General features: G+C 48.6%; 2 protein-coding genes across 4 annotated transcripts; both read right to left on the bottom strand.

The window, feature by feature from the left end:
• Nucleotides 1-3173: 3173 nt before the first annotated feature.
• On the bottom strand, nt 3174-5876 carry LOC118565098. Of its 2 annotated transcripts, none has more exons than XM_036144764.1 (2): nt 4777-5876; nt 3174-4647 (listed from the first exon to the last, which is right to left on the bottom strand). In XM_036144764.1, the coding sequence occupies exons 1-2, from the start codon at nt 5800-5802 to the stop codon at nt 3304-3306; spliced, it is 2370 nt and encodes a 789-aa protein (XP_036000657.1). In that variant the 5' UTR covers nt 5803-5876; the 3' UTR covers nt 3174-3303. The 2 variants fall into 2 exon arrangements, with proteins under 2 accessions (XP_036000657.1, XP_036000656.1); XM_036144763.1 differs by having other exon boundaries at nt 3174-4518; nt 4648-5875.
• Nucleotides 5877-7303: 1427 nt separating this feature from the next.
• LOC118565100 (phosphatidylinositol 3-kinase regulatory subunit alpha-like) lies at nt 7304-26203 on the bottom strand. 2 transcript variants are annotated; one of them, XM_036144769.1, is made up of 16 exons: nt 25741-26203; nt 21637-21766; nt 19813-19905; nt 19468-19539; nt 19271-19387; nt 18883-19081; nt 18615-18697; nt 14143-14245; nt 13974-14072; nt 12134-12314; nt 11915-12040; nt 11685-11827; nt 10072-10248; nt 9903-9977; nt 9611-9781; nt 7304-8958 (listed from the first exon to the last, which is right to left on the bottom strand). In XM_036144769.1, exons 1-16 carry the CDS (start codon nt 25930-25932, stop codon nt 8769-8771), a joined length of 2151 nt encoding a protein of 716 aa, XP_036000662.1. In that variant the 5' UTR covers nt 25933-26203; the 3' UTR covers nt 7304-8768. The 2 variants fall into 2 exon arrangements, with proteins under 2 accessions (XP_036000662.1, XP_036000663.1); XM_036144770.1 differs by lacking the exons at nt 18615-18697; nt 18883-19081; nt 19271-19387; ... (2 more) ...; nt 21637-21766; nt 25741-26203 and adding an exon at nt 16246-16670.
• Nucleotides 26204-26672: the final 469 nt, after the last annotated feature.

Here is a 26672-nt window from a genome sequence, read left to right as displayed (position 1 = left end):
TCCTGAACATGATCAACTTTTCCAGGTGGTTCATAGATTAATGGAAAGTACAGTGAAGTAATTCAGATGTATTGTATGTGGCACACATTTGTCAGGTAAATAATTCACCTTCATTATTCTCACAACGGCAGGTCCTGTATTAATGATACAAGATCCAACTCACCCTGCTGATGGGTTGCAGCTTTGAAGCCAGCAGGCACAGATGAAGTCTGGAGTTGTCTTTGAGCAAAAACTTGTTTCTTTTTAAGATGAACACATCAAATTAAATGAGCTCCTCACACTGCTGTAAAGACACGTGAAAACCGGTTCTGATTGTCACCGTTTAACTTGTTGATCCACTGAAGGTTCTGCTGGGAAGGCTGAGTTTACCTGGACCTCCTCACACTGAAGATGTCTCCTGGAGAAGAGACGAAAGGTTTCAACGAAGAAGAACCGTCCAAATATGGAAGGTTTAATGTTAATATGGAGAGGACTGGGACGCCAGGCAGATTTTTAAATCTTTAAAGGATTATGAATACGGTGAAATATGCATATTTTTCCTGTGGTCTTGGAGGGATTTCTATTCTATGGATGAGGTTTTTTTTAAAGACACCTAAATTGTTAACTTTTAATCTGCACAGAGATTAGATGGGCATAATGGAAAGTTTTATTTAGTATTGCTTATGGAAATATTAATATTGGTCATTTTACCAATTTATGTTTTTGGGTTTTAATTTTGGGATTCCATATGAAACGGAAAATAAACCTTTTGACCAACACTTATACAATTAAATTTGATTTGTATAGCGCCAATTCATGAAGCATGTCATCTCAAGGCACTTTACAAAGTAAAAATCAATCATATTATACAGATTGGTCAAAAATTTCCTATAAGGCAACCAGTTGATTGCTTCAAAGTCCCGACAAGCAGCATTCACTCCTGGAGAAGCGTAGAGCTACAGGGAGAGTCGTCTGCATTGTTGATGGCTTTGCCCAATCCCTCATACTGAGCAAGCATGAAGCGACAGTGGAAAGAAAAACCACCCATTAGCGGGAAGGAAAAACCTCCAGCAGAACCAGAACCAGGCTCAGTATGAACGGTATGACTGTTTCTGAGCACCCCCGACTGGGGGTTACAGAAGACAGAGCAGAGACACAATAAGCGAGACAAAAAGCACAGAAGCACACATTGATCCATACAAACTAAGATCAGAAAATAAACAATTCTTTATTGTTTATTTTCAGCCTCGCTGCCTCTTCACCTCCATAACACCCACAATCTCCACCTCACTCCTCTGCATCATGGCAGCCATCTCTCCAGCCTTTCAGAATCAGAATCAGAAATACTTTAATAATCCCAAGGAAAATTACTGTTTCAGTACAACCACCATCACATACATCACAAACATTTCAGGGGGAGACGATTTACTGAGGCCATGCTGCCAAGGACACCGCTTACATGGTGCCCACAGGGCGCTGCCATTACTCTGTGGAAAGATAGGAGCCACACTAGGAAGGGGGAGGGAAAAACACATATATCACACTTTATCCCATTAAAAGGATACAGTTTGAGATATCAAAAACCTCCGCACAAAAAGCACAAATATGACGAGACACATATAAGCAGAGGTTAACATTTGAGACTAGTCGCGTGTAAGTTCATGAGATAAGTGAGCATCAGTAGTGTGTGTTGTTGTTTGGAGGTTTGTGTGTCCATGAACGCTGTCCAGCAGGCAGTGTCCTTGATACGTTGGAAAGTTTTTATAACTCGTGCCACAGATTAACGCATACACAGATGTTCGCAGGGGAGGAGGGAGCGGGGGGAGTAGTTCTGGGCCATCTCGCCATAACATCCAGGGGAGTTTTTAGATAGTGGGAATGCCTGATTAAAATACACAATTTGTTATGAGAACAAGCTGAAGCAACTTTTCCGTCAGCTTTAAGAGTTGTTTCATCGCTGGCTCCAGGATCCAATATTTCCTTTCCTGTCACCGTCAGTCCTAGACTCCTGCCCTTCCTCCTCCTTCTGCCTACGGACCCGTCTTCCTACTCCTCCTCTTCCTCTTTACTGACCGACGGTGGTCCAGTTCCCCGGTACCTGTCGGTCAGCGGCAGCCCGTCGTCGTTAACCTGGGCTGGGACCGATCTGGGACATTTATTCACCGTGTGAATAAATGTGGAAGAGTTTCCCCGGACGGCCTTCCTGACACGACCCTCTGCATTTATCCGGGCTTGGGACCGGCCCAAACGGGTCACAGAACTCTGTGCCTGCTTTGAGGCTGCATTACGGTGCCGATATTACAGACTAACCACCGTAGCTCTTAAAATTTCTGACTTTTGGCATTTATATAAAAAGTTTCATAAGATATTTAGAAATCTGAAGCTCTGCACATTGAACTGAGAATCTGTGCAGAAAACTGATAAAGTCTGTTTTTAAATGCAGGAATTTAGCACAGTTCACACTTTTTCTGCTATTAGGAATAGCTTTGTGTAAACAGTGCCTAAAACGGCCCAAATAAATAATAATAATAATAATATTAAATAACAAAACAACAACAATAATAATAATAATAATAATAATAATAATAAATAGCTATAATAAATAACAACAAAACAACAGCAACAACAACAATAATAATAGTAGTAATAATAAATAATGAATAATAAACAACAGTAATACTAATAATACTAATAAATCCTGCTTCCACTTCTAACAAGCTTTTATTTTGAATAAAAAGCAATAACTTCCAGAAACGTCTCTAGACGCTAAACGTTTTGAGTTACAAGTGTTTATTTCCTGAGGTCAAAGGTAGGGCACGGACTGTTTCTGAGCACAGCAGGAAATCGTATCTGAGGCTCTACTCTAAAAGCGGGGCAGCACTCACACTTGGCCATTCCACCACGTTGAAACTGGATTGTCTAACGGTGCCCAGAGCGAATGAGGCCTGACATCAGAGAACGTTAAAGATGGCGGGAACCACGCCGCCGCCGTATGTTAGCGACAACGGTGAAATACGACGGTATTTTATCGGTTGTTTAAAACACTGAGAAGATGTTGCAAATATTTATATTCAGGGTGGTTGTTAGTGCTCAGATTCACGCTGCTGCAGTCGTACCTCCACCTCCGTGTGTTGGCGCTGATGCGACCAGCAGCGATGAACCCGGCACAAATGGACTTTTATTTATCTGTAGGGTTTTTTTTTATGGGGAAACCGGAGCACCCGGAGAAAACCCGTTTGTGTGTGTGTGTGTGTGTGTGTGTGTGTTTGTGTGTTTGTGTGTCTCTCGTGTTTTAAGGGACGAAGGAAAACGGCTGTAGTTCATCTACAGCACCATGTAAAACCGCGGCGCGCTGTCTTTCAGGGTTTCTTGGATCGCGTCAAAGATTTTCTTGACGTTCGATGATGTCGTGTCGAGGATTTTCTTAAAGGTCGATGATTTCAAGAGACGCTTCTCGATTGACGACACAATCGTCTTGTCGAATAGCGGCCGGCCAAAGTCCACGTAGACCAGGAAGTTCTCGGGCCACATCTTATACAGGTCCTTGAGGACGGCCTTGCTCAGGCCTTTGATCTTCTCTGAGGACATGCTGTCCAGTTGACCTTTGACCCCGGCCCAGAGTTTCTGGAAGAGACGCTCACAGATGACGCGAGATCGTTCTTTGGCGTTGCTCTGTCCCGATTTTTCAACAAGCTGCCAGATGACGTCGCTGATCAGCGTTTTCACCGCCATCTTTCTTTGGTCCACCTTCTCACTTTTTCTCTGTCTCTGTCCCGGTTGGACAGCCGTGTCCTCTGGGGTTTCTGCTGAGGAGTCGCTTTTAAAAGCATCCATGGAGCCACAGTCAGAGTCTGATGAAGCTTCATCGTCCGCTGCATAGTCTCCGCTGCTGTTGTCCTCCAGCTCTGACCTTTCAGACGCCACACTTCCAGCCGAGGACGCCGCGGACGTTGGACGTTGAGGCTCTGCTTGTTTCTCAGGCTCACGTGTGGTTTTGCCCAGGAAAGAGAAGAACCGAGCCAGCAGGGAAGGTTCCTCCACAGGTTTCCTGAGATGTTTGCAGAACGACGTCACGACTGCTTTGTCAAATACTGGATCTTCTAAAAGCAGCAAAGTCCCCGCGACCTCAGCGGGACACCTCAGCTTTTTACTGATGCCGTCATAAATCTTCTGGCCATGAATCAAGACATTTTCTAGGTCAACATGGATTCCTTGCAGCTTAACTTCAGCCCAGACCTTCCCTAAGAGGCGTCCATGGACGCCCTGAAGGACCTCAGGGGAGCAACGGATGCTGGAAGCTTTAATGGCCCGAGCCATCAGCCAGTGGACCAACACGCTCACTGAAGCTTTGGTGTCTTCATCTTCTCCACCTGCTGCCTGTTCCTCTGCTTCTCCAGTCGATGGAGCCGTGGCCCGCGGCATGGTGGGCTCAGCGACCGCAGGACAAACTTCAGGCTGCCTTAAATCTGTCAGCTCCTCTTCCTCCCCCACGGCGGCGGACGCCTGACTGTCTGCAGGAACGTCTTCTACGGATGGGACCTCTGAAGCCTCGTCTATAGGAACGAAGGCCTCCACTGGTGTGATTTCGTCAAACTTTGGCTCAGACTCTAAGTTCTGGGTGACTTCGGTTGACGGGTTCTCTGGTCCAGAATCTGGTAAAGATGAGACCTCTGAAGCCTCGTCTTCAGGGACGAAGGCCTCCACTGGTGTGATTTCGTCAAACTTTGGCTCAGACTCTAAGTTCTGGGTGACTTCGGTTGACGGGCTCTCTGGTCCAGAATCTGGTAAAGATGAGATCTCTGAATCTTCCTCAGCTATAAACTCCTCTACATACGTGACACTTTCATCTTCATCCGAAGGAGAAGATCTTCCATCAGGAGCAAAATGTTCTGGAGGAACATCTCCAGACCTTTGCGGGGGCTTGGCCTGGTGGACCAGTGTTGGGTTCGCTGTAGCGCCGCAGATTTCTGGGCCTTCTGGTAAGTTTAAAGGGAACACCTTGGCTGAATGTCTGCGATGATACTTGGTGAAGAACCTCCTGATCTTCCTCTTCAGACGGTTGACCACAGACTCTGGCCTGGCGGATGGAGAAGCGGTCTGGCCGCCGTCTGTAAGCTCTTCGGTGTGGAAGGAGGCGCTTTGATCGCCTCGGTCTGCCTGAGGATCCGTCTCTGAGTGGCTGTCCGGGGACGCCGTCCCGTCACTCGCCTCCTCCGGGTCCTCTGGCGGCGGGCTGACCGGCGCTTCCTGCTTGGTTTCCGTTTGAGGCACAAACACCCGGAAAATCAGCTCCTTTATCACGACGGTGGCTTCGTGTACCACCGCGTTGATCCGGTACATGTCGGTCACCTGCTGGATGTAAGTCGCTGCCGGATCCTCGTCGTCGGAGTAGAAGTGGCGTTGGACGCACGCCGCCACGTGTTGGACGATCAGCTTGTTTAAATTCGCCGTGCTCTTGGAGCGGATGTCTTCTTCCAAGTCAAGGGCTCGTGCGAAGGCTTCGGGCACAATGTTGCCCACGACCGCCTTGACCACCCGGCCTGTGAAGTCTGGGTTCTGGAGTTTGTCCAGAACGGCAGACGAGAAGAGCTCCATGATGTCTCCGAGGAGCTCCACCAGGACGCAGCTGGTGTCGGGGTCTGGGTTTCCCGTGGCCAAGTGTAGCCACTGCTGGCGTGAGAGGTTGGTGAAGAAGAAGTCGACAGCTGGTCTGAGGGTGTCTAAGGAGACGACGTCGCTCTGCTGGGACGGGGGACGGCTCGTTTGGGTCATGGCTGCTGCTGCGCTCATTGGTTCAGGCTGGCTGAGATTCTCAGGAAGCATCGCTAGAGTCCAACAAGTGCAAAGTGAGCTTCAACAGAACCAACTAAAGAACTAAAGCCTCTGACCTCTGTGACGTCTGTTCACACGTCACAGACGTCACAGGGGTTCGTTCGGCCCCGCCCCGCCCACGCAAAGACGGGCCATGGCCGTGGGCGGGACCTTAGAATCCACCTGCGCATGTCCAGTTTATGTTGTTTTTTTAATTAAGAAATAGTTTGGATACAATCTGCGGAAAAATCCAACTACAGCCTCATTTCTGACGCTTTAAATTGCAGCAGATTGCGGAAGTGACGACAGAGGTATGATCGGGTTGAGGTCCGGACCGTTTCGCCGCTTTTCCTCCTAAACTAGTGAAAAATCCGCTGCTTCTGCGTCAGAAAGAGTCAAAGTTTGCAGTTTGTCCTGGAAAAAGTGAAACGCTTCTCTTCCCTCAGGACAGCTGATTAAAATATGACCAGATTCCTGATATTAACTTCTTTATTTTACCAAAACCGCTGGAAAAACTCGTTGTTTGGCAGATTAACTAAATGATGGGTTTTATGAACATTAAATCCAAAGCGTTAAACATCTGCAGTCCGCCGTTGGTTCCGCTTCAGAACCTTTCCTGCCTCCAGAACATTTAAAGCACCGCCACCTGTAAAGTGATCGCTCATACACCTGTCCGCAGGTAGGAGCCAATGGGAGCGAGAGTTCATTTACCTGTTGATGCAGGTGCAGAGCCTGGTTCCTGTCCTGCTGTCTGACTTTATAACTCTCCCAGCAGGTAAATGAAGCACATTATCGCATCTATACAGGTGGGCTTTGACGGAGAAACGTTTTAATCATCAGTTTGGATTTTAAGACACTAACCTGGAGGTTAATTAAGCAGAAGATACAGAATCCTCCAGAAGTGTCCGATCAGGTGAGGAAATATATTCATTCTTTTCCCCTGACGTTTATTTTTCTGTAATCTTTTTATTAGAATCTATAACATTAGTGCAGTAACTGATCAAAGTTGTAGAAAGCCACCCTGGGAGTTCACATTTTCATGCAGGGAGGAGGTGGGATGCTGGAATCTGCAGCTGCTGCCATGTGGGTCACTTCTCCAGGTAAACACTCACCTGTAGGTCTGAGGTCACGTGTGAATATGGAGGAAACAGTTTCTGGTTTTAAAGCAGCGCTGACGTCCTGGAGGGACTCTAACCATCACCCTAATCTACCGGGCACCAGTCAGGGATCTTCTGTCCAACTGGGAGGTCCGACCGTTCAGGCCGACCCGGTTGGACGTCTCTGATCAGAACCTCAGTGAAAACCCAGAGAGACCAGAGAGTTCTGCTGCTTTATTGGTGAGAACGTTAACGAGGAAAACAGAGGAAAGAAAGCGAACTTCTGAAACAGAAAGTCCAGCGTTGACAGGAGGACCGTCCTGAAACAATGATCAACTCAACCAGAACCGGTCCAACATCTGTTACAACACTGGTTCTGTTTGCCTCAAAGGAAAAACTGAAATAGGAGACATGAATAGAAATGTAGCAGATTATTGGACACAAACAGAATAAATATGAGACAGAGGTGCTACATGATACAAGAACAAACCCAAACGAGACTTTTCATGTCAATCTTTTGTTATTAGTCCAGATTCTGCCTGGTTCTGACCGGTCCAGTGGACCTTCGTTATCAGCGCCGTCCTCTTTTTTCATTTTTTTTATTTTCTCTAAAAAAAAAAACAAACAAACAAAAAAAAAACAAACAGCTGCCAGATTTGACTTGATCCTGGAACAAAAAGATGCTGAGCGAATCGGGTCAGAACAGAACCGCCCGATCTCTCCTGCTGGAATCATGGAGACGTGAACTGAACTCCAGAAAAAGAACCGGAACGACGGCGTTAGGAAGTTCTGGAGGGTCGGGTTTCCCTGCGGCGGCACCACGCCTCACTAAACGTGGGCCAGCGGTCCAGAACACGCTGCCGACCCGGTTCCTACAGCTCATTATGGGATGTAACGCCTTAAGCTGAAGATCTGCTGGTTCTGTTCACAGTTTAATCCTCAGAGGGGCAGAACTGCAGCCATCATCCTGGGAACATGAAGTTCTGACGGGCCGGCGCCGACCCGCCGGACGCTTCGGTACCTGGTTCTCCTCTGAAAAAGAAAAGTCTGAAAATCCTCTGGACTCGGCCTGAGAGTCCGAACACGAGTTCCAGAGGTTCCGCCGCTTGGTTCCCTGATTTCTCCCACTTTGGTTCCGGACCACAGAACCTCGTTCTGAAGCGCTCACAGTGTTCTGTTAAAGTTCTGGACGGCCCGTCCTCTCGTCTGACATCGTCTAAGCTGTAAGGTTCTGCTGATCCAACACGTCCTGGTCTGGGTTCATGAGGCGGAGGGGAAGGTTTCCGGATCAGAACCGGAATTCTCCGCAGGCCGGATCACATGGGACACGTTTGGACTTAGAACCCGCTTCGCCTCTACTGACAGGAACCCGTGGGGAACCGGGTCAGGTGAAGCGTTTCGGGTCGGAACCGCAGGTGTCGTCATGTGTCAGAGGTTAAGTAAAGGAACCAGAGACCCATGAAGACCCGGAACCGGAGGAGTTCTGGTTCTAGCAGTGATGCGCCCCGGTAACTGCTCACAACAGAACCGGATCAAAACCGGAGCAGTGTATTGATCATTTTAAGTCTTACTGTTTGTTTTTTATTAGATTTGGTTACATTTATTTTCTCAGAACCTCTGATGGTTCTGACAGGTTGGTACCGTCCTGTTTGTAGAACCGGGACCAAACTGCGTAAAAAGGTCCGATTTGAGGCGCTGCGGCGAGGAGAACCTCAGAACCTCCAAATCCAACGTTGCCATGTGATCCGGCCAGCAGAGAGAGGTTCTGGTCTCTGGTTCTGGTTCCTTCATCCAGGCAGGAAGTGGAAGCTTTCACAGTAAAACACTTTGGACGCGCTGAGCTGGGAAGGCGGTTCCCGGTTCCGGTTCTGGGCGGCCCGGTCACCGGCGCTGCAGGCTGTAGATGGGGAAGGCCAGCGTGACGTTGAGCGAGTCGTTGTGCTGGACCAGCGAGGTGTGCTGGTAGTGCAGAACCAGCTCCCGCAGCGACCCGTACAGGTTGTAGGGCTCGGCGAACCCGAACCCGGTGCTGGTCTTGTTGATGACGCAGTGCTTCACCTCGCCTTCCACCCTGCGTTGGGAACGAGAACAGAAAAGGTTCAGAACCGACGGACCCGCGATCCCTAACGGGTAAGCCGGGTCAGGGGGCGGGGCTTAATTCAATTCAATTCAATTCAATTTTATTTATATAGCGCCAAATCATGAACAATGTCATCTCAAGGCACTTTACAAAGTCAAGTTCAATCATATTATACAGATTGGGTCAGATTATACAGATTGGTCAAAAATGTTCTATATAAGGAAACCAGTTGATTGCATCAAAGTCCCGACAAGCAGCATTCACTCCTGGGGAACCGTAGAGCCACAGGGAGAGTCATCTGCATTGTACATGGCTTTGCTGCAATCCCTCATACTGAGCAAGCATTAAGCGACAGTGGGAAGAAAAACCACCCATTAACGGGAAGGAAAAACCTCCGGCAGAACCGGGCTCAGTATGAACGGTCATCTGCCTCGACCGACTGGGGTTACAGAAGACAGAACAGAGACACAACAAGAGAAACAAAAAAGCACAGAAGCACACATTGATCTAGTAATCTGTTCTACATTAGATGGTAGTAGCGGGTGAGCCGTCTTCCCTGGATGATGTCACAGTTAACAGAACGCCAGACCAGGTGTACCTACTATGAAGAATAAAGAGAGAGAGCAAAAAGTTAAATGCTTACACCACGGAGCAGGCGTAGCAGCCCGGTTTGCTGCTGTCCCGGATCAGGAAGGTTCCGTCCCGCTTGCCGCGCAGCATGGCCTCCGCCTGGTTCCGGTTGATGTTCCCCAGACGCCACAGCCGCTCGTCGTGGTGAGGAAGGTCCTCCTCATCCTCCACCATGCTGTACTCGCTGAGACACAAACAGGTTCAGGTTTCACATCGACGCGGCCGGAGGTCCGGCTGCGGCGGTTCTGCCTCCAGAACCGCCGCAGCCGGCCCCGGTTAGCTCTAGTCCTGACGGTCAGACTCACTCCTCCGTGGTTTCGTTCTTCAGGCCCAGCCACTCGTTCAGTTTGCGCTGCCGGACTCCTTTCTGGGTCAGCCACCTGCACAGAACACACACACACACGGCGCCGTTAGACCCGCACGCCCCGCTCCGCCGGCACCGGTACCGGTACCGCCTCGCCGGGCTGGACCTACATCAGGTACTGGTCCCGGGTCTTGCGCAGCTGGATCAGGTCGGGCTTGATGCTGTTCATCTTCTTGTCGATCTCCCGGTTGTCGTCGGCCTGCTTCTTCAGGTCCACCTCCAGGTGCCGCTTGCTGTCCACGATCTCGCTGATCCGAGACTTCAGCTTGTCGTAGTTCTCCATGATCCTGGAGAGACGGGGACACGGGTCAGAACCTCGCAGGCGGTTCTGCTGCGGAGCCAGAACCAACATGCACGGCGCCTGGTAAAGTATTCACACCCCAGAACTTTTCTACGCCGCTCTGCTTAACGTGACATGGGAAAACCTGCAGACGTCTCCAGCTGAAGTTGCTTCTCTCTAAAACATCTCCAGCTCTGCCAGGACTTTGACTAGGCCATCCTATCCCATAATATCTCTGGCTGCATGGTCAGGGTGGTTGTCCTGCTGGAAGGTTCCAGGATGGTCCTGGTCCAGCTCCTTCCCGCAGCATGATGCCGCCTCCTCCGTGTCCAGAACTTCTCACATGTAGAACTTAAACGTTCTCTGCTCTCCTCTGAGATCAGAACACTTTCTTCCACATGTTCCTTTGCTTCCACATCAACCTTCTTTTCCATAAAAGGTAACATTTGTTGAGGCCAGTGTTGTAGTCAAGTCACTATGCCTCGAGTCCGAGTCCAGGTTCGAGTCTCCAGTGTTCAAGTCCGAGTCATTAAAAAAAATCTGAGTCAAGTCTGAGTCGAGTCACTATTGATCAAGTTGAGTCCATGTTCCGCACTAAAGTAAGCATAGCCTACATGTTTTTAAACTAAAAAAAAAAATCCACACTCCACCACATTGCACTAATAATTTAGATATTAAAATCATACAACAAATAATATTCTAATGACATATTAAAATTATAGCCTAATGATATAAAAAAAGTCGAGTCTTTTTCTCAATTTCCGAGTCAGAATGATCTGAATGTAGGAGTCCGAGTCAAGTCACGAGTCTCTAAATTTAGCTAATGACTCGAGTACTACAACACTGGTTGAGGCCACGGCTGATATTTGTCTCGTGGGCCAACACCTGAGCTGCTGGTCTCTGCAGCTCCTCCAGAGCCACCATGGTCCTCCTGCTTCTCTGATCAATGCTCTCCTGGTCCAGCCTGTCAGTCCAGGTGGACATCCAGAACCTGACCCTGCTGTAAACTGGACCAGAACCTCTTCCCTGACTCTGCTGGGTTCCCTGGTCTTCAGAGAAGCTCTGAGTCCAGAACCAGGAGAGCTGCAGTCAGACTGAACACAGATCAGGGGATTTCAGAAGGTAAATAACTTTATTTAGGGGAACCAGAGAGAAGGGGGTGTGAAAACTAATGGACCACACCTGTGAGATGTTTATTTGTGTTGCTCCGTCACATAAACAGGAGTCTGTCTTTATATAACGGGTGAGAAGTTTTAGGGGTGTGAATACTTTTGCGCGGCCCGGTACCAGAACCATAAACGGTTCCATGTCGGATCCTGACGCTGCCGCCCTTGAGCCTCTCGGTCTGAACGCGGCGCTCCGATTGGCCGAGCAGATCGAAATTTTTCCTTCCTGCCAACTCTGCTGCCACGGCAACCCGGCGTTGCCGCGGTAACGGCCTACCTCTGGATCTCCTTGTCGTTGCCCTCCCGGCGGAACTTCTCCACGTACTCCTTGCTGAAGCGCTCCTGGGTCTGGCACTGCTCCTCGAAGATCTTGATGGTCTCGTTGAACGCCTCGATGGCCGTCCGCTTCATCTGGATCTCCTGAAGGGAGGGGGGGGGAACAGGGGGAGATTTTAGTTTTAACGTCCCGCCGTCTCTGACCCGTACCGTCCTGCCGTCTCGTCGGACCTGGGAGGTTCTGGTGTACTCCTCGTACAGCCGGTCGTACTCGCGGTTCTTCTCCTGGTACTGCAGGTGGTACTCGTGCAGCTTCTTGCCCACGGCCTCAACGCTGTCCTCCTTCACCACCTGATCCTGAACAACGATAATAACAAAGCGACCAATCAGAGGAGGCGGCACGGCGGCGGCGGGGGGGAAGGACGGGCGGCGCCGGCTCGTCCGGCCTACCTGCTGGTGCTTGGAGACCGGGTAGAGCAGCTTGACGTCCAGCTTGGGGTTGTACTGAGCCAGAGACTCGTGTCTGTAGTGGTTGATGAGCTCCACCACCGAGCCGAAGGTCAGCGGGTCGGAGAAGCCGAACTTGCCCTCACGGTGGAAGATCTTGATGAGCTTGTTGTTGCCTCCTTTCCTGCGGGCAGAGAAGCAGAAGCTCAGAGAGGAGCATTTTGAGCTCAAAGCTCAGACCACAGCAGCAGCAGCAGCTTGACTTTCCACCATGTGACGGTATCAGTCAGGATGTCGGTGTCAGCAGCGGCGGTTTTATCAGATCTGAGGCGCCGCGGTTCCGGCTCACGCCTCTCAGAAACATCTCAGCGTTTTCTTGCTCTGAAGCTTCCGGCAGCTTCTCGTTTTCAACGCCACCGACTTCAAACGTCTGAAACTCAACATCCGCTTCATCAGAGACGAAGCGCCTGACTCTGGGTTCTGAAGCTTAACTGAAAACTAAAAGCGGACCTTGGTTCTGATCCAACAGCTTATGTTCTCGGTTTCCATCAGCAGCTCCACACAGAGCGGAGCTTCTCCTCTCGGTTCAAACACCCAAAGGTTCAGCAGAACACAAAGTTTGCCCTGTAACAGTCATGTGACCCAGGAAAACGGATCCGCCCGCCCATCAGAACCGGACCACCACAGTTAAAACTGAGGAATTTGGTCTTTTAGTCTGAAAACTATGAATGAAGGCCAACAAACAACCACCATGACACGTGAAGCTGGACTGGGTCGTTGTTTCTGACCCGGTTCTAAGTAGTGCTGCACCGATACCGATACCAGTATGGGACGGGGCCCCGATCCAGCACTAAAAGGGTGGTAACGGTGTATCGGTGAGTACCAACAAATCGGCACCAATACCATGTTGATGTTTGTATGTCACTTGAACGCAGCCTTCTCTATCCTGACTTTTATTATACATGTTATATAAGTTCATGAAAGTTGCACTATTCTGGCATTTGAGAGCCAAAACTCTAACCTGACTCTAGCCAAATGTATTTCGCTCCGCCTAGCTCCACTCATCCATCTGGAACGGATCCATAGGAATTGCGTTTCAGAAGGCTGGGCCTTATCAAAAATCCTTGCATATGATTGGATAAGCCACTTGTCTGTCATCTTTATCGACGTGCTATTTCAACCACTCACACCGAAGCTAACCCGTGACGCTGATGAGAGCGACGCATGAAAAAACAAAACAGAACAGCCAACAAAAGCCTTCAGAGGCGTTCTCTGATGTTCTTTTAATGAAACAATATTAGGTAGATTGGACAACACGGAAGAAATAGCAGCATCAATGTTAACGCTTGCTTCCTCGATGCGAGCCGCCATTGTTTATTTTTCACGGTCGCTTCTCCTCTACGTCACATCTATGAAACTCCAGCCCTGCGTCCTGATTGGCTGGACAATAAAATTGGTTGAAGAAATCACTCTCTATGGGAGGCGGAGCTAAGCGGAGCGAAATTCATCTGGCTAGAGTCAGGTTACCAAAACTCAGGGTTTAAATGAGATTATTCAATTGTTAATGTAATTTTACTGTCTTACTGTTGCTGTACTATTACACATGTTATAATTTCACTAATGTTGCACAATTTTGACCTTTGAGAGCCAAAAGTTTATTCAACTATTGTCACCCATTCCAGGTAGGCAATAAAAAGTTCTACTACCCTAAGTAGTATGCAGTTCTTAATTTATACACACATCAATTTTAAACATGGTATCGGTATCGGTGCTATAAAAATGGCACCGGCGCCACACTAGCTCTAAAGCGTCCTCAGGGCTGCGGGTCGCTGCGGGTCGGTACCTGAGCGTCAGCGTGTAATCTCCGTGCATCTTGGTGGAGGCGTCCCGCACCAGGAAGGTACCGTCGGCCGTGTCCCTCAGCTTCTCGTTGACCTCCTCCCTGCAGACACAAAGCTGGCTGTGACCTCCTGCTGCCTTCTGCCCCCCCCCTCCCCAGGGACGGGTCTTACCTGGAGATGTCCCCCCAGTACCACTCGGCGTCCTGCAGAGACACGTTGCCCAGGTACCTGAAGGCAGCGGGAGCTGCAGGCTTGGCAGGTTTGGGAGGCAAAGCTGAAAGAAAGAGAGAGAGAGACGGTTGAGCCTCTGAGGAGGAGAAGAAGAGCAGAAGCTCCTTCACCGCAGGACCTGCAGCTTTAATGGAGGAGAACATGAAGATCAGGAGGTAAAAACGTTTCAAACGTCACCATGAAAACCAGGAGACCTTTAACAGGTTCTACTAAAACAGCAGCGGTTCCTGGAAATTAAAGCTCACACCAGCTGACAGGATGTTGGTGTGCAGACTAAGCTCAGCGTCAGGACTTCCTGCCTTTAGATGAGATGTTCTGGTCCTGGAACAGAAACTCCAGAACCTTCTACTGAGAACAGGAGCTCCATGAGTTTCATTGGCTTTAAAACAGAGAACTTTCAGGGCTTTTCTGCACCGCTGGATCAGAAAACCGATGCTAGCTTCTTATTTTATATTGACTGTGATTGGTCCAGACAGAACAGCTGCATGGAAAAGTCCGGTTGACTAAACTAAACCAGAACTCCTGGCAGGTTCAGAACTAAACCTGATGTTGGTTTGTGAATAATAAAAAGATGGAATCAGGATCATTTATTTCTTTACATTTTAATAAAAACGTTAACGTTCTAACAGCAGAGCAGCTTCCTGGGGGGAGGAGCTCCTGACCATCACCCTTATCTTTAGCTTCAGGACCCCTAAAACACTGATGTTACTCCCACTAAGAAGGAAAACCTTAAAATGAAGAAGACTCTAAACCTGAATTAGATGTACGGATGAGTCTGCTTTAGTGGATCGTTTAAACCTGACTTCAGAGCTGCTGCAGCTTGTTCTGCATCTCTGGCAGCTTAAACCGGACTTTATTCAAGCCCTAAACCAGACTTTGACCGAGCCTTAAACCGGACTTTGACCGAGCCTTAAACCGGACTTTGACCGAGCCTTAAACCGGACTTTGACCAAGCCTTAAACCGGACTTTGACCGAGCCTTAAACCGGACTTTGACCGAGCCTTAAACCGGACTTTGACCGAGCCTTAAACCGGACTTTGACCGAGCCTTAAACCGGACTTTGACCGAGCCTTAAACTGGACTTTGACCGAGCCTTAATCCGGACTTTAACCGAACCTTAATCCGGACTTTACCCAAGCCTTAATCCGGACTTTACCCAAGACTTAAACCAGACTTTACTCAAGTCTTAAACCAGACTTTACTCAAGCCCTAAACCAGACTTTACCCAACCCTTAAACCGGACGTTAACCAAACCAAAAAGGTTAATGTTCTGCGCTAAAGCGCTATAGATACCTGAACGTGGGGCTGTGGTGATAAAAGCATCTTTTGAGACACTAGAAAAACTGTGTTCAACCTCAAGAAGCAGAACTGAGATGGCTTTGAGACAAATATTGCAGAAATAAACAGGTTCACATGAAACTGGAAAACACCAACAGTAGAATTAAAGTAGACCCGGTTTACCTGCAGAAATAAAAGTTTACTTTAAAGGCTGGAGCTGGGACAAAAATGTCAACATTCAGGCTGAACTTTAAATAAATTAATGTTTAAAGCTTTTGAGATCAGAATCAGATTTATTTGCCAGGTTTAGGAGTAAAGATGTTTTATCTGGTGGAGCCTTTAACTGCGCAGCAGCGTTAATATTTTAATAGTTCAGACATGCTGCACTTTAATAAATACGCCAACGTAATAAATCGATCATCCACAGAGCAGAACCGGCCCAGACGGCATCGACCAATCAGAGACGATCATCAGGCTGACCTGCCCTCCATCCAGGACCGGCACAGGTCAAAGGTCAGGTTTAGCCAGCGCTGTCTTATGTAGGGAATGGTGATAAATGGTGATTTTACAGTAAAAAGTTGTCATATTTCTGCCTTATGAACATGAGGACACGCAGCAGAGGGAACGGAGGAGCAGACGACGAGGCGCCTCGTTTCTACCAGAACCGTCCTACTTCCTGCGTGAGCTCAGCTTTACAGCTGATCTGCTGCCATCCGACTCCCGCTGAGATTAAACCAGAGCCTCAGAGTCACAGCGGCCTCCTACCTGGACTCTGCATGTTAATGTAGCACAGGACCTTCTCTCGTCCCATCACCGGCTCCGACTGGGCTCTGCCTCGGTCCTCCCGCTCCATGCCGGCCTCTGGCCCGTCTCCGGCGTCTCTCGGCTGAAATGAGGCGCCTGATCGGCTCACATCCAGCTGCTGAGAAGCTGCGACCGCGGGACCAGCGGCTCAGAGCCTCACAGCTTCTCCTCCGTCCGTCCGCCTCCAGCTCTGCTTCAGTTCAAAGCTCGGGAGAGCAGCTTGGAGATGTGTGACATCACCGCTGGCCTGGGCCAATCACATGAGCAGCAGAGATATCACCAAGGCAACGCCCCCTCTCCTCCTCCGCAGCATCTCTGGCTGTGAGGATGGATGATGTCACCGGTTCAGCTGCTGCTCAAGCTGACCGGCTGACTCAGAACCAGCAGCGGAGAGAACACAGGAAGCCTCCCCCCCCCCCCCCCCCCCCCTCCTCCCCGACTGCAGGTCTGCTCACACCTTTCACCGGCCGACGATCTGAGGCCCAACACTGCAAAAACTGAACAAAAAATGAGTCACATTTTCTTTAATTTAGTGTATTTGTCCTTGATCTGAGCAGGTAAATAATCTGATCTGCCAATGGAAGGAGTATTTTTACCCCTAAAATAAGATGATTAGATATATTCACTTTAAATAAGACGATGAAGATGAGTTGGTCCTTTTTTAAGTGCATAAATCTTATTCCACTGGCAGATAATTATATTTATCTGCTCAAATCAAGTACAAATACACTCATTTCAAGAATATTGTACTTAATTTTAGTTCTGTTTTTGCAGTGCAGGAACGTTAAGGTGCAACAGTCCTTTCTGCAGGCAGCAGGCGTGGATTGAATGCGATGTGAGCAGAATGATCAACAGGTGGCGCTGCAGCCCCGCTGGCACTGCGGGACACTGAGCTTGGATGGTACACAGCCGGCTGGGCTTGTTAAGAGCCAGAACTCTGGCCATGTTGCTGTGGCACCAGGAACCAGACATTATATGAGCGGTTCTGAAGGACTGAGAACCACAGTTTTCTCCGTGCAGAACGGTTCTTTTTCCAAGGTTCTGAGGCTCTGCCCCAGTAGCAGGCAGGTACTGGAACAACCTGGAATAACCGTCTGCATGTGCAGCAAATATATGAAGAAATGATTGTTGTTGGTGTACAGAAGGCTCAGGAGAGAAATTCATTTAAACGATCAAACTAAAGATAAAAAGGTAAAATGTATTTCTTATGAGTGACATCATAACCACATCTCTGCTGTTTGTAGCAAACCAAAAATGAGGAAAAGATTTAGAGAGTTCTGATTGTTCTAGGCGGACACACGGCTTCCTTAGTACAACTAAAAGCACCAGAGCACGAGGAAGACTGTTGAATCTTATTTTTGACTTCCTGTTGTGGGTGGAGCCTTACACAGGTGGGTGCCATGTGCTAATAAAAGGCCACAGGCGGCTCTGGTGAGCACTGCACTCAGGCCAAACGAAACTGAAAGCTGTGCTGTTTTTCCTTTGTCACGACTCAGCATTTCCAGCCCTTTAAAGATGGCAGCGTCAATAAAGACCCATCCAAGATGGCGGCTGCACTGACACGTTGGCTCTGATAGCCAGCACCGTTCCTAGAGGCGGCTATGTATATAACATCTATGGCAGAAGCAGCTCAGTCATGTGACCAACATGTGACCAACATCACATGACCGGTCACCTGTTGGTCACATGACCACCTCAGCCTCTGCTGAACTAACCAAACAAACCCAAAACTAAACCCAAGCAACCAGGAAGATCCTTGAAAAGTACTAAATAATTATTCTTTCAATAAAAAAGCTTCAGCAACAACGACAGAGTCTGAAGTTGCAATAACTTAATTCCAGGCTTCACTTTCCAGAGTTTCATAAATCTATAAAGATTTATTATTTTATTAATTTGAGCATTTTAATTGCAAATTTTCATTCAAAGATCCTGTTTATAGCTTACAAATGAATTATGTTTTGTCCCTGAGTTTGTCTGGATCAGATTATTCCAGTTAATAATCTACAGGATGAAGACAGCAGAACCACGGCTGAACATGGACCCGCTTTCCTTCATCACCTGTTCAGGTGAACAACAGACTCCGTTATCAGGAAGCAGCTGCTTTAATAAACCAGCTCAGTGTTTCCTGTCGCTGCTCCTGCTGCACGGCGCCGTGCTTCACAACCCAACCGGACCTCCTCTGACCCGGTTCCCACTCCAGCAGCTGATCACTTTAAAGACTGAGCTCATCCATCAGGAAGCAGATGTTGAGAACCAAATAAAAGCGTCAGAGCGCCGCGTCAGCTGGTGATCCGTTCAAACCCAAACTCGGCAGGAACCGTCAGTCTTACCTGGTGCAGCTTGGTTCATGTTGAGCTCGCTGGTTATCAGAACCTCCAGAACCTGGACCAGGGGATCCAGAGCAGAATCCGACCTGAGCAGAACAACGGAGGGTCAGTGAGATCCGGCGGCACCGCGTCCGTCTGATTTATTAAGAATTTCATCAACACTTTGATTTTTTTTCCCTCTGAACCAAAAGTTCTCTTAAAGAGGTCCGGTTCAGTAGAACTCCAAAGGTTCTGACGGCGTGTTTTAATCTGGACCGTTTCTACGACTGACCCGGCGGGCTGCCGGAACAGCAGCGGGCTGAAGTTCTGGGCCAGGACGCCGGGGCTCAGCTGGTTCCTGGTACCGTGCAGACAGAGCCGGGCCAGGTGGCGGACCACGCTGAGCAGCGTCAGGCCGTGCTGCGGCGGGCAGGCGGGGGAACCGGCCATGCCCCGCAGCACCTGAGCACACTCCTCCGGGTCCTGGACATCTGCAGACAGAAACCAGAACATTAATGCGGACCGGACCCGATCACCGCCGGGGAACCAGCAGGACCCGTTTACCAGCCGAGTAGCAAAGCTCCAGGTTCTACCAGGACTCTGCAGTGGCTCCCTGTTCTAAGGTTCTAAGGCTTTATGATTACTGAGGCGTAGAACCCCGGGTTCTGGGTTCTGCTCACCTTGGACTGCTTCGGTCATGTCGGCCTGCAGCGAGGGGGGCAGGACGGGTCCGGGGAGGTCCAGCAGGAACCGGACCACCCCGTCACACAGAGACGGCACGTCCAGCTGCTCCAGGTCTGAAAACAAACGCACCTCAGTGTGACACGGGGCGGGTGGAGATAGCAGTGGGACTTTAGGGTGCGTTCGGGTTGCTCACCGGTGTCGGCCAGCTGCCGGGGGTCCAGAACCCCTCCGCTCATGCTGCGGTACAGAACCGGACTGTCGAATCCTGCAGGAACAACAGAACATCAGGAGGTTATGAGGAACGTCTCAGCTGCTCCAACCGGAACCAGAACATCCAGAAACTGAACTGTTCTGAAGAAAAGGCCCGGTAATGCCGGGCTTTCAGTGGTTCTGAACACTTTCAGCTGATGTTTGCGGGTTTAAAGCCAACAAAAGCAGCAGAACCAGAGAGACGAGCTTCCACAGCTGGATAAAACCCATCGGCACTGAACAGCCCGTGTTCTGGCAGAATCAGGAGAAATCGGACCGGGACCGCTACCTTTGGTTTCTATGAGCTCCATCAGTCTGCCGAGGAGAGGCGGGGCTGTGTCCGGAGGTCCGAACTGCTCAGGGAGGTCCGGTAGCACGAAGCCTGAGGAGCAAACAGAGCAGGAGTCAGAACTGGACCTGAGCAGCGCCGTTTGGTACCGTTAACATTTGGACCGACAGCTTCATGTCAGCGGCTGAAACGACGATAACCGAACATTTCCAGACAAACTTCTGCCGTTGAAAACTGTTGAAATGGACCCTTTGGAGGTCGGTCCGGTTCTGCCTCTCATTTTTTGGTCCACATGCTTTTTTCCAACAGAGAGCCTTGACCATCAAACCTGAGGGCTTCTGTGGAGCGGTGCCTGCAAGCCTGGTTCTGGAAGCCCAGTTCTGTGTTCCTTCTGATGACATCACTATACATGATTGGTTTAACGTTTGCACAATTACGCAAAATATTGTGATTGGTCTGGACAACTTACTAAAGTAATTATAGCGGGGTGTAGGTTTTATTCTAGAGCGGGATTGCGGTTTGTAAACGGACGATTTTACGAAGAAATTCTCCATCGTCCCTGCGCCTCCTGATGACATCACATTATGGCAACGCCACTCAAACAAACTACATAGAGCCTGTGGTCTGCATTTGTAATGAATCAATTTTATTAAGTTAATTTAGCGGTTTCTTTTTTCTCAAAAGCTTGAACAAATATTCAAGGCATTTTACAAAACAAAAAAAAAAATATATATATATATTATTGGCTCAATGTTTGGAAGAATATTGTTAACAAAAATGGAAGGGCTAGCCAGACTAATTTATCCAGCATATATCTTAAATGTACCAAATACCACAATAAAAAAATAATCAAATTCATCACAATTTCATCTGGAATAATAAAAAAAACATGTGATCAGAAAGAACAACATCAGTACAAAAAGGAGGAATGAACGTTATTGATTTTAAAGTGATGAATGCCATGATAAACTTAAATTTGGCTGCTGACTTTTATTAAAAATGAAATGAGTTTATGGTTTAGTTTCCCTTCACAACTTAAAAAAAATTTGAGGAATTAAATTTCTCTAAGGTTGTAACTTTGATCCTGCAAAATTACCGATGAAATTCTCAGACTACCACACAAGTATTCCAAAATGATGTTAAAAGTTTTCATGCCTCAACTAATTTACAGGAAAATAACCGTAAATTAACAAAAATAAAATTGATTTGTAACAAATGGAGACCGCGGGCATAATGTAGTTTGTTTGAGTTGAGTTGCAATATATAGACGTCATCGGGTAGCGCCCGAGTCGATCTGGTACCTACACCGGTTAACGAGCTGCTGCTAACGAGCTGCTGGTAACGAGCTGCTGCTAACGAGCTGCTGGTAACGAGCTGCTGGTAACGAGCTGCTGCTAACGAGCTGCTGCTAACGAGCTGCTGCTAACGAGCTGCTGCTAACGAGCTGCTGCTAACGAGCTGCTGCTAACGAGCTGCTGCTGGTGTTTTGCCTCATCTTGTGAAAGCAGCAGATGTTTGGTGTTCTTAGGAAATCGCTTGGGTCAGCAACTGAAGCAGAAACTATGTGGATGATTGTTTTGTTTGACAAAAATGACGCGGCTCTTCTGGTCCGGGTCCAGTTGGACCTGGAACCATGGAGGCGGTTCTGGGAGGCGAGGCTGAACTGTTGTTTGTGAGAGTAGAACGGCAGGAAGCAGCTGAAGGAAGCAGCTGTGAGGCGGAGGACCGCCGCTTCCTCAGACACGCGCAGGACCTACAGCCGTCAGCAGCTCTGCGGTTCCGGTCCAGCGGCTCCAGAAAACGGACCCCGTGAAGCCGACTTACCCTCCGACTCCGAGTCGGTCCTCACAGACGCCGCTGACGGCGGTCTGGGTGGGCGGGGCTTGGGCGTGGGCGGGGACATCTTCTTCCTGCCGATGAACTCCACGTACGTCCCGGGGAAGTCTCCTTTCTCCTGTCAGGGACACAGACAGGGTTAGAGGCGCCGGGCCGGTCCACTTCACAGGTTCTGATCCGTCACACAGCCAAACACCACCCAGATGTACAGGTGGAAACATTTTATTCTCTTTCTACGTATCGGACCCGTCAGCAGAACCAGAACCTGCACATTAAAATGAGAGCATCAGAAGAAAAGAGCAGAATGTTGGGTCAAAGTCTCCCTGGTTCTGGACGGCCCGTTTAAAGCTGCTTGAGCCCAGGAGCAAAGTGGAAAGCCGCTGCGGCCCGGTTCTGCCGCGGTGCTGACGGGGCGGTTTGGGTTTACAGCCGGGCGTCGGGTTTCAGCTGATCTCATCCCCGCAGAACCGGACTCCTGCTGCCGTCACTGATGAACCCTCAGAACCACCAAGCGCTCCGTGGTTCTGAACGACCCACAGAAACGCAGAGGAAACAGAGTCCGACCCGACCGCAGCGGTTCGGTTCCCCACAGTCAGCTTCTGGGTCAAATGCCCTGACAGTTCTGGTTCTGACCCACTGCTGAGCTTTATCCACCCAAACACCAGGACAAACTGATGGCAGCAGCACCAGAACCGCTTTACGTCCGGGTCACAGAGACCCAACACAATCAGAACCAGAGAGTCCAGTCTGTTTCATTTAGAGAGTGTGAACCGAGCTCCCAGCTGGTCACTGATCCTGGTTCTGGTGGAGCTAAAGGGTCCGGTTCTGCAGCTGGTAGCCTCGGTACCGTCAGGTCCGCTCTTCCTCTAAGCAGCACCCAGACACTGACCCGGTCGGACCTCACGGTACCGGACTACCAGGCGCTGAAGCGGTGGTTCTGCTGGCGTTCCCTCTGGGTTCTGACCACCAGACAACAGCGCCGCCCTGCTGGTGGCGGCTGCAGCTGCAGGGAAATCTGATCATTTTCATCTATTTACTCCTTTTGTTCATTTTTTAACTTTTCAGAGATTTTCTTCTCATTTTGTATCAGAAACAAAAACTTCTTGGTTGACTGAAAATAATCTGACTGTAATCCGTCGGGGTGTGAATAATTCTGGCCTCCAGCGCGGCAGCCATCTTGGCATCACGGTTTGTGTTTAACAGAAAAGCAGCACATGCCGCCATGACAGAACCAGTCAGAGCAACACGTCATCAGGCTGGTTGCAGGTCAACAAATGAGGCTAAAATATTCAAAGATTCGGCTTTTTTTCCTGCTCATGTCATATTTGAATTAAGAGGTCCGACACGGAACGGCGCTGATCCACGTCTCTGCGCTGGGGTTCTCCACAGAAACCGAGCAGAACCTCCAAAGCAGGAAAGTTGCAGCTGATTTGGTTCTGACTGCACAAATCAACACTTTTAGATAAAGAGTTACACAGTTTATAGGAGTGAGATAAAAATAAGTTGATCTAAAGTTCAAAAGCAGCAGACAATGAGCTTATTAGAATAAAATAAAAAGCAAAAAAATAAATAAATAAATGCTTAAGTAAGAGCAGCACCACATTTCCAGAGATTCCCCAAAGTGAGAGGAACCAAATAAGTCTTTAAAGCTTTAGTCGGTAATCATGTTCAGAAACACGTTTTGTTCTACTGGGTGAAATCATCCTTCCATCCTGATGGTAGTAAAACTATTATGTGTTCAGAGGAAAGAGGCTAAAATCGTTCTCTGTGGAGCTGCAGGCCTGCAAAAACTGACCAATCACTGCTGGTCGGTCCGAACGGCAGTGATTGGTCAGAGCTTTGATTCAGCTCTTCAATTGGCTAAAACAAGGAGAGACTAAAGGATGATAGGACAGTGGGGGGGGGAGAAGCAAAGATCCAGAGATGGTGGTTCTGACCCGGACTGATCCCAGTTACAGCAGACAATTCAAGATGGCCGCCGCCTGCAGCCACACTGAGTAAAATAATCTGTTTGCAGCAGTTCTCTATTATTTCTGTAACATTTAGTCCGTCTAGCTTTAGCCCTGCTAGCCACGGAGGCTAAGCCCGTGATGAAGAATCGCTTCATGCTGACGCTTCATGTTTCAATAATTCAGCACGACCTAAAAAGGACAAAGATTTTACAACAACTGTGAGTTTAGACGCATTCTGAGACCCGCGGTGGCTGGATCCCATTTAACCAGAGCGGCCATATTTTTTTTCCACCGTCAGAAAAGAGGGAAACCGACACGCCAAAACTCAGAGGATCTCTGACGTCCCGGTTCTGACCTCAGAGGTAAATGGACCGCAGCGTCCTGCAGAACTAAACTGGGACACCAAGGTGCACCTTTCACCTGGAGGACGGGTCAGCGGAGGGGATCATGGGTGGGAAACGTCTCTCTGTGTTTTATCACGCCGCCTCAGAGCCACCATTCAGGTTCCTCCGGCTGCTGGAGGCGGCGGCGTTCCCTGGAAACCAGTTTTTACCGCCAGCTGTGGGTCGGTCCTAAAATAAATACTTTGTGGCAGAAGATCTTTACAGAACTAGAGACTCTACCAAGAAGGGACATTAGGTTTCACTGGGATGAACTTCTTATTGGGTTTATGAGCTCAACCTGTTTATAAAATATAATATTTTTAACTGAGGAAATGTTCATTACAAATAAATGATCTGTAACCTGTAAGCTGTCATCCTGACACAACACAGATGACTAGCATGAGATCCTCTGAGATATTTGTGATGGAAACGATACAGTTCTTTTTTTTATAAATAATAAAAAAAAGGAAACAATCCGGTTCTCAGTGAAATTAAAGTTTAAAGACCTCTTGAAGAAATGGAAACATATGAATCTCCCCTCTTCTGGGATTTATTCAATTCTTTACTTTCCTGTATTAATACAACATTTTTATTACTACACAGGGTTTCTACTGAACGAGAAGCACCGCAGTGACAAAATAAAAGCTGCTACACCTTCAGAATGAAGTTTGTTTTAAACATTTGTTAAAACAGTATAAAGTACATTACCTATATTTACCCTATATAATATACAGCCTATATTTGCGCACTTATACTATCCATAATCCAAGTTTGAAATGAATTTAAGTATCATGAAAAGTTCAAATGTACTTTATTTTGAAAAACTAACACCGCCTGCTTCTTCCTGTCTGGCTGCAAAGTTGCTAGCAGCAGCACCAAGGGAAGGAAAACTAGTGAGGACGGCCCAGTGTTGCCCTTTTAGCGTCTTTGTTGCCATTTTTAGCCACTTTTCAGACCCGTCTAGCAATTTTCCTTTAAAAAGCGACTAGCGACTGTTTTTGTTTTAAAGGCGGTTTTAACGAAAGCAGTGCCGTGCTGGAGTCACTGGAGCAGTGAGAGCTGCTATGAGCTTTCCTGCACCCTCAGCGTTGTCTCACAGGCACACGTATAAAACTTTTAAAGTCTCTGAAACTATTGCACTGAAGTAATTCCCTGAATTTGACTCACACGCAGCTTCAGTCATTCACCTCGTTCACTCTGTGGCCTCTGATATCCGTCTTTTTGGTGCAGTTTGTTTTATATAGTGTGGATTCAGGATATGAATTAAAATTCAGAAATCTTTTTATAAATGTCATTTTTAGTTCCAAACACATTTAATCACTACTTTTAATAACTTTTGTTGACTTGACAAAAGCTATCCTGCAGCCTGGGCCCCAAATGTAAGAAGAAATATGCTAAATAGACGATGAAGTCATCCACACCACCAAAAAAAAAAAAAAACTCCACGGTTTCTAAAACCTGGAGGAAGCCCGGCTACAGAGAGCATCTCATGTTTTCGTGTTTAAATTAAAAGAACAAATGAAAATAAAAAGGATTTTGAGTGCAGGGCTGAAAACGGAGCGGAATATAATTCTGCTTGATTCAAATCTTCGCCTCCCGTCTAAAAATCTGTTTTACAGAATCTGCTGATGAACTCAAATCAACAAAGAGTTCCTTAGAAAGGTTCTCAGGCTGTCAGCGGTTCCTGGATCAGCAGCTGCGTTTACCCAGAACCCCCTGGGAGGACCCCGTGCAGGGGAGGCGCAGCGGCGGCGTACCTGTGTGGTCTCGTTGAAGCCCGGCAGCCAGCCGATCTCGGCGGGCCGCTCCTCGTCTCCGTTGCTGCAGCCGAGCGCCAGCAGCGCTCCTTTGGTGACGAGCAGCATGTCCCCGACGTGCAGGTCGATGTCCTCCTCCCTCTCCTTCTTGTAGTCGTAGAGCGCGCGGTACTGAAAGCCCTCAGAACCCATCCTGTTCTGCTCCAATATGGCTTCGGGTTTCTATCAAAAATCAGCTCTGGGTAGAAAATCTTAGAAAAATAGCGGCCGTGTTCCTGAGGGGGTCTAAAGCAGAGCGCTGTGCAGATGTGGCGTTTCCGGCTGGCGGTGCGTCTCTCCTGTCTCCATGTCTGCTAACGTCTTGTCATCCCTCCAGGCCGACCCACAGGCGCTCGGTCACAGCGGCGGCGGCGTCCTTCATGAAGCGCAGACCCAGTGGAGGTAGGGGCCACATCTGTGGAGCCCTCGGCTGGACCTGAGCGAGGAGAGCAGATGTTAGGGCTGAGCGGGGGAGGCTGCTGGCTTCTCCGGCCTGCTGATCAGAGACGCTCTACGTTCATGTCTGATATCAGAGAAACGGTTTCCTGTCGCTACACGCAGCGCTTCTGCAGCCGTCGGCTCATGCGGGGCGGGGGGGGGGCTTCCCCAGGACGCCGTCAGCTGCAGCAATGAGCGATCAAACGCGTCCACTCATCTTTGGATCGCCCAACAAACGTAAAACAGTTAATAAATTAATAAATGTGACTCATGAAAACCAGATGAGCCGCTTTGTTCTCCTTTATTTTTTAGACACCACAGCGTCTGGTTCTGATCCAAACGGACCGTTTTTAAAAAGCTCGCTGGCTGACTGGGAAGTTTTTTTTTAATAAGTCATCCTCCTTGCTGAGTCAAAACAGAACATATCGGCGCTACTTTTACCACTAAATCGTTGT

Source organism: Fundulus heteroclitus, chromosome 12 (genome assembly GCF_011125445.2).
Source record: "Fundulus heteroclitus isolate FHET01 chromosome 12, MU-UCD_Fhet_4.1, whole genome shotgun sequence".
Classification (NCBI taxonomy): Eukaryota; Metazoa; Chordata; class Actinopteri; order Cyprinodontiformes; family Fundulidae; genus Fundulus; species Fundulus heteroclitus.
The sequence above is the reverse complement of the archived record's forward strand: the minus strand, read 5'-3'. Positions and strand labels throughout refer to the sequence as shown.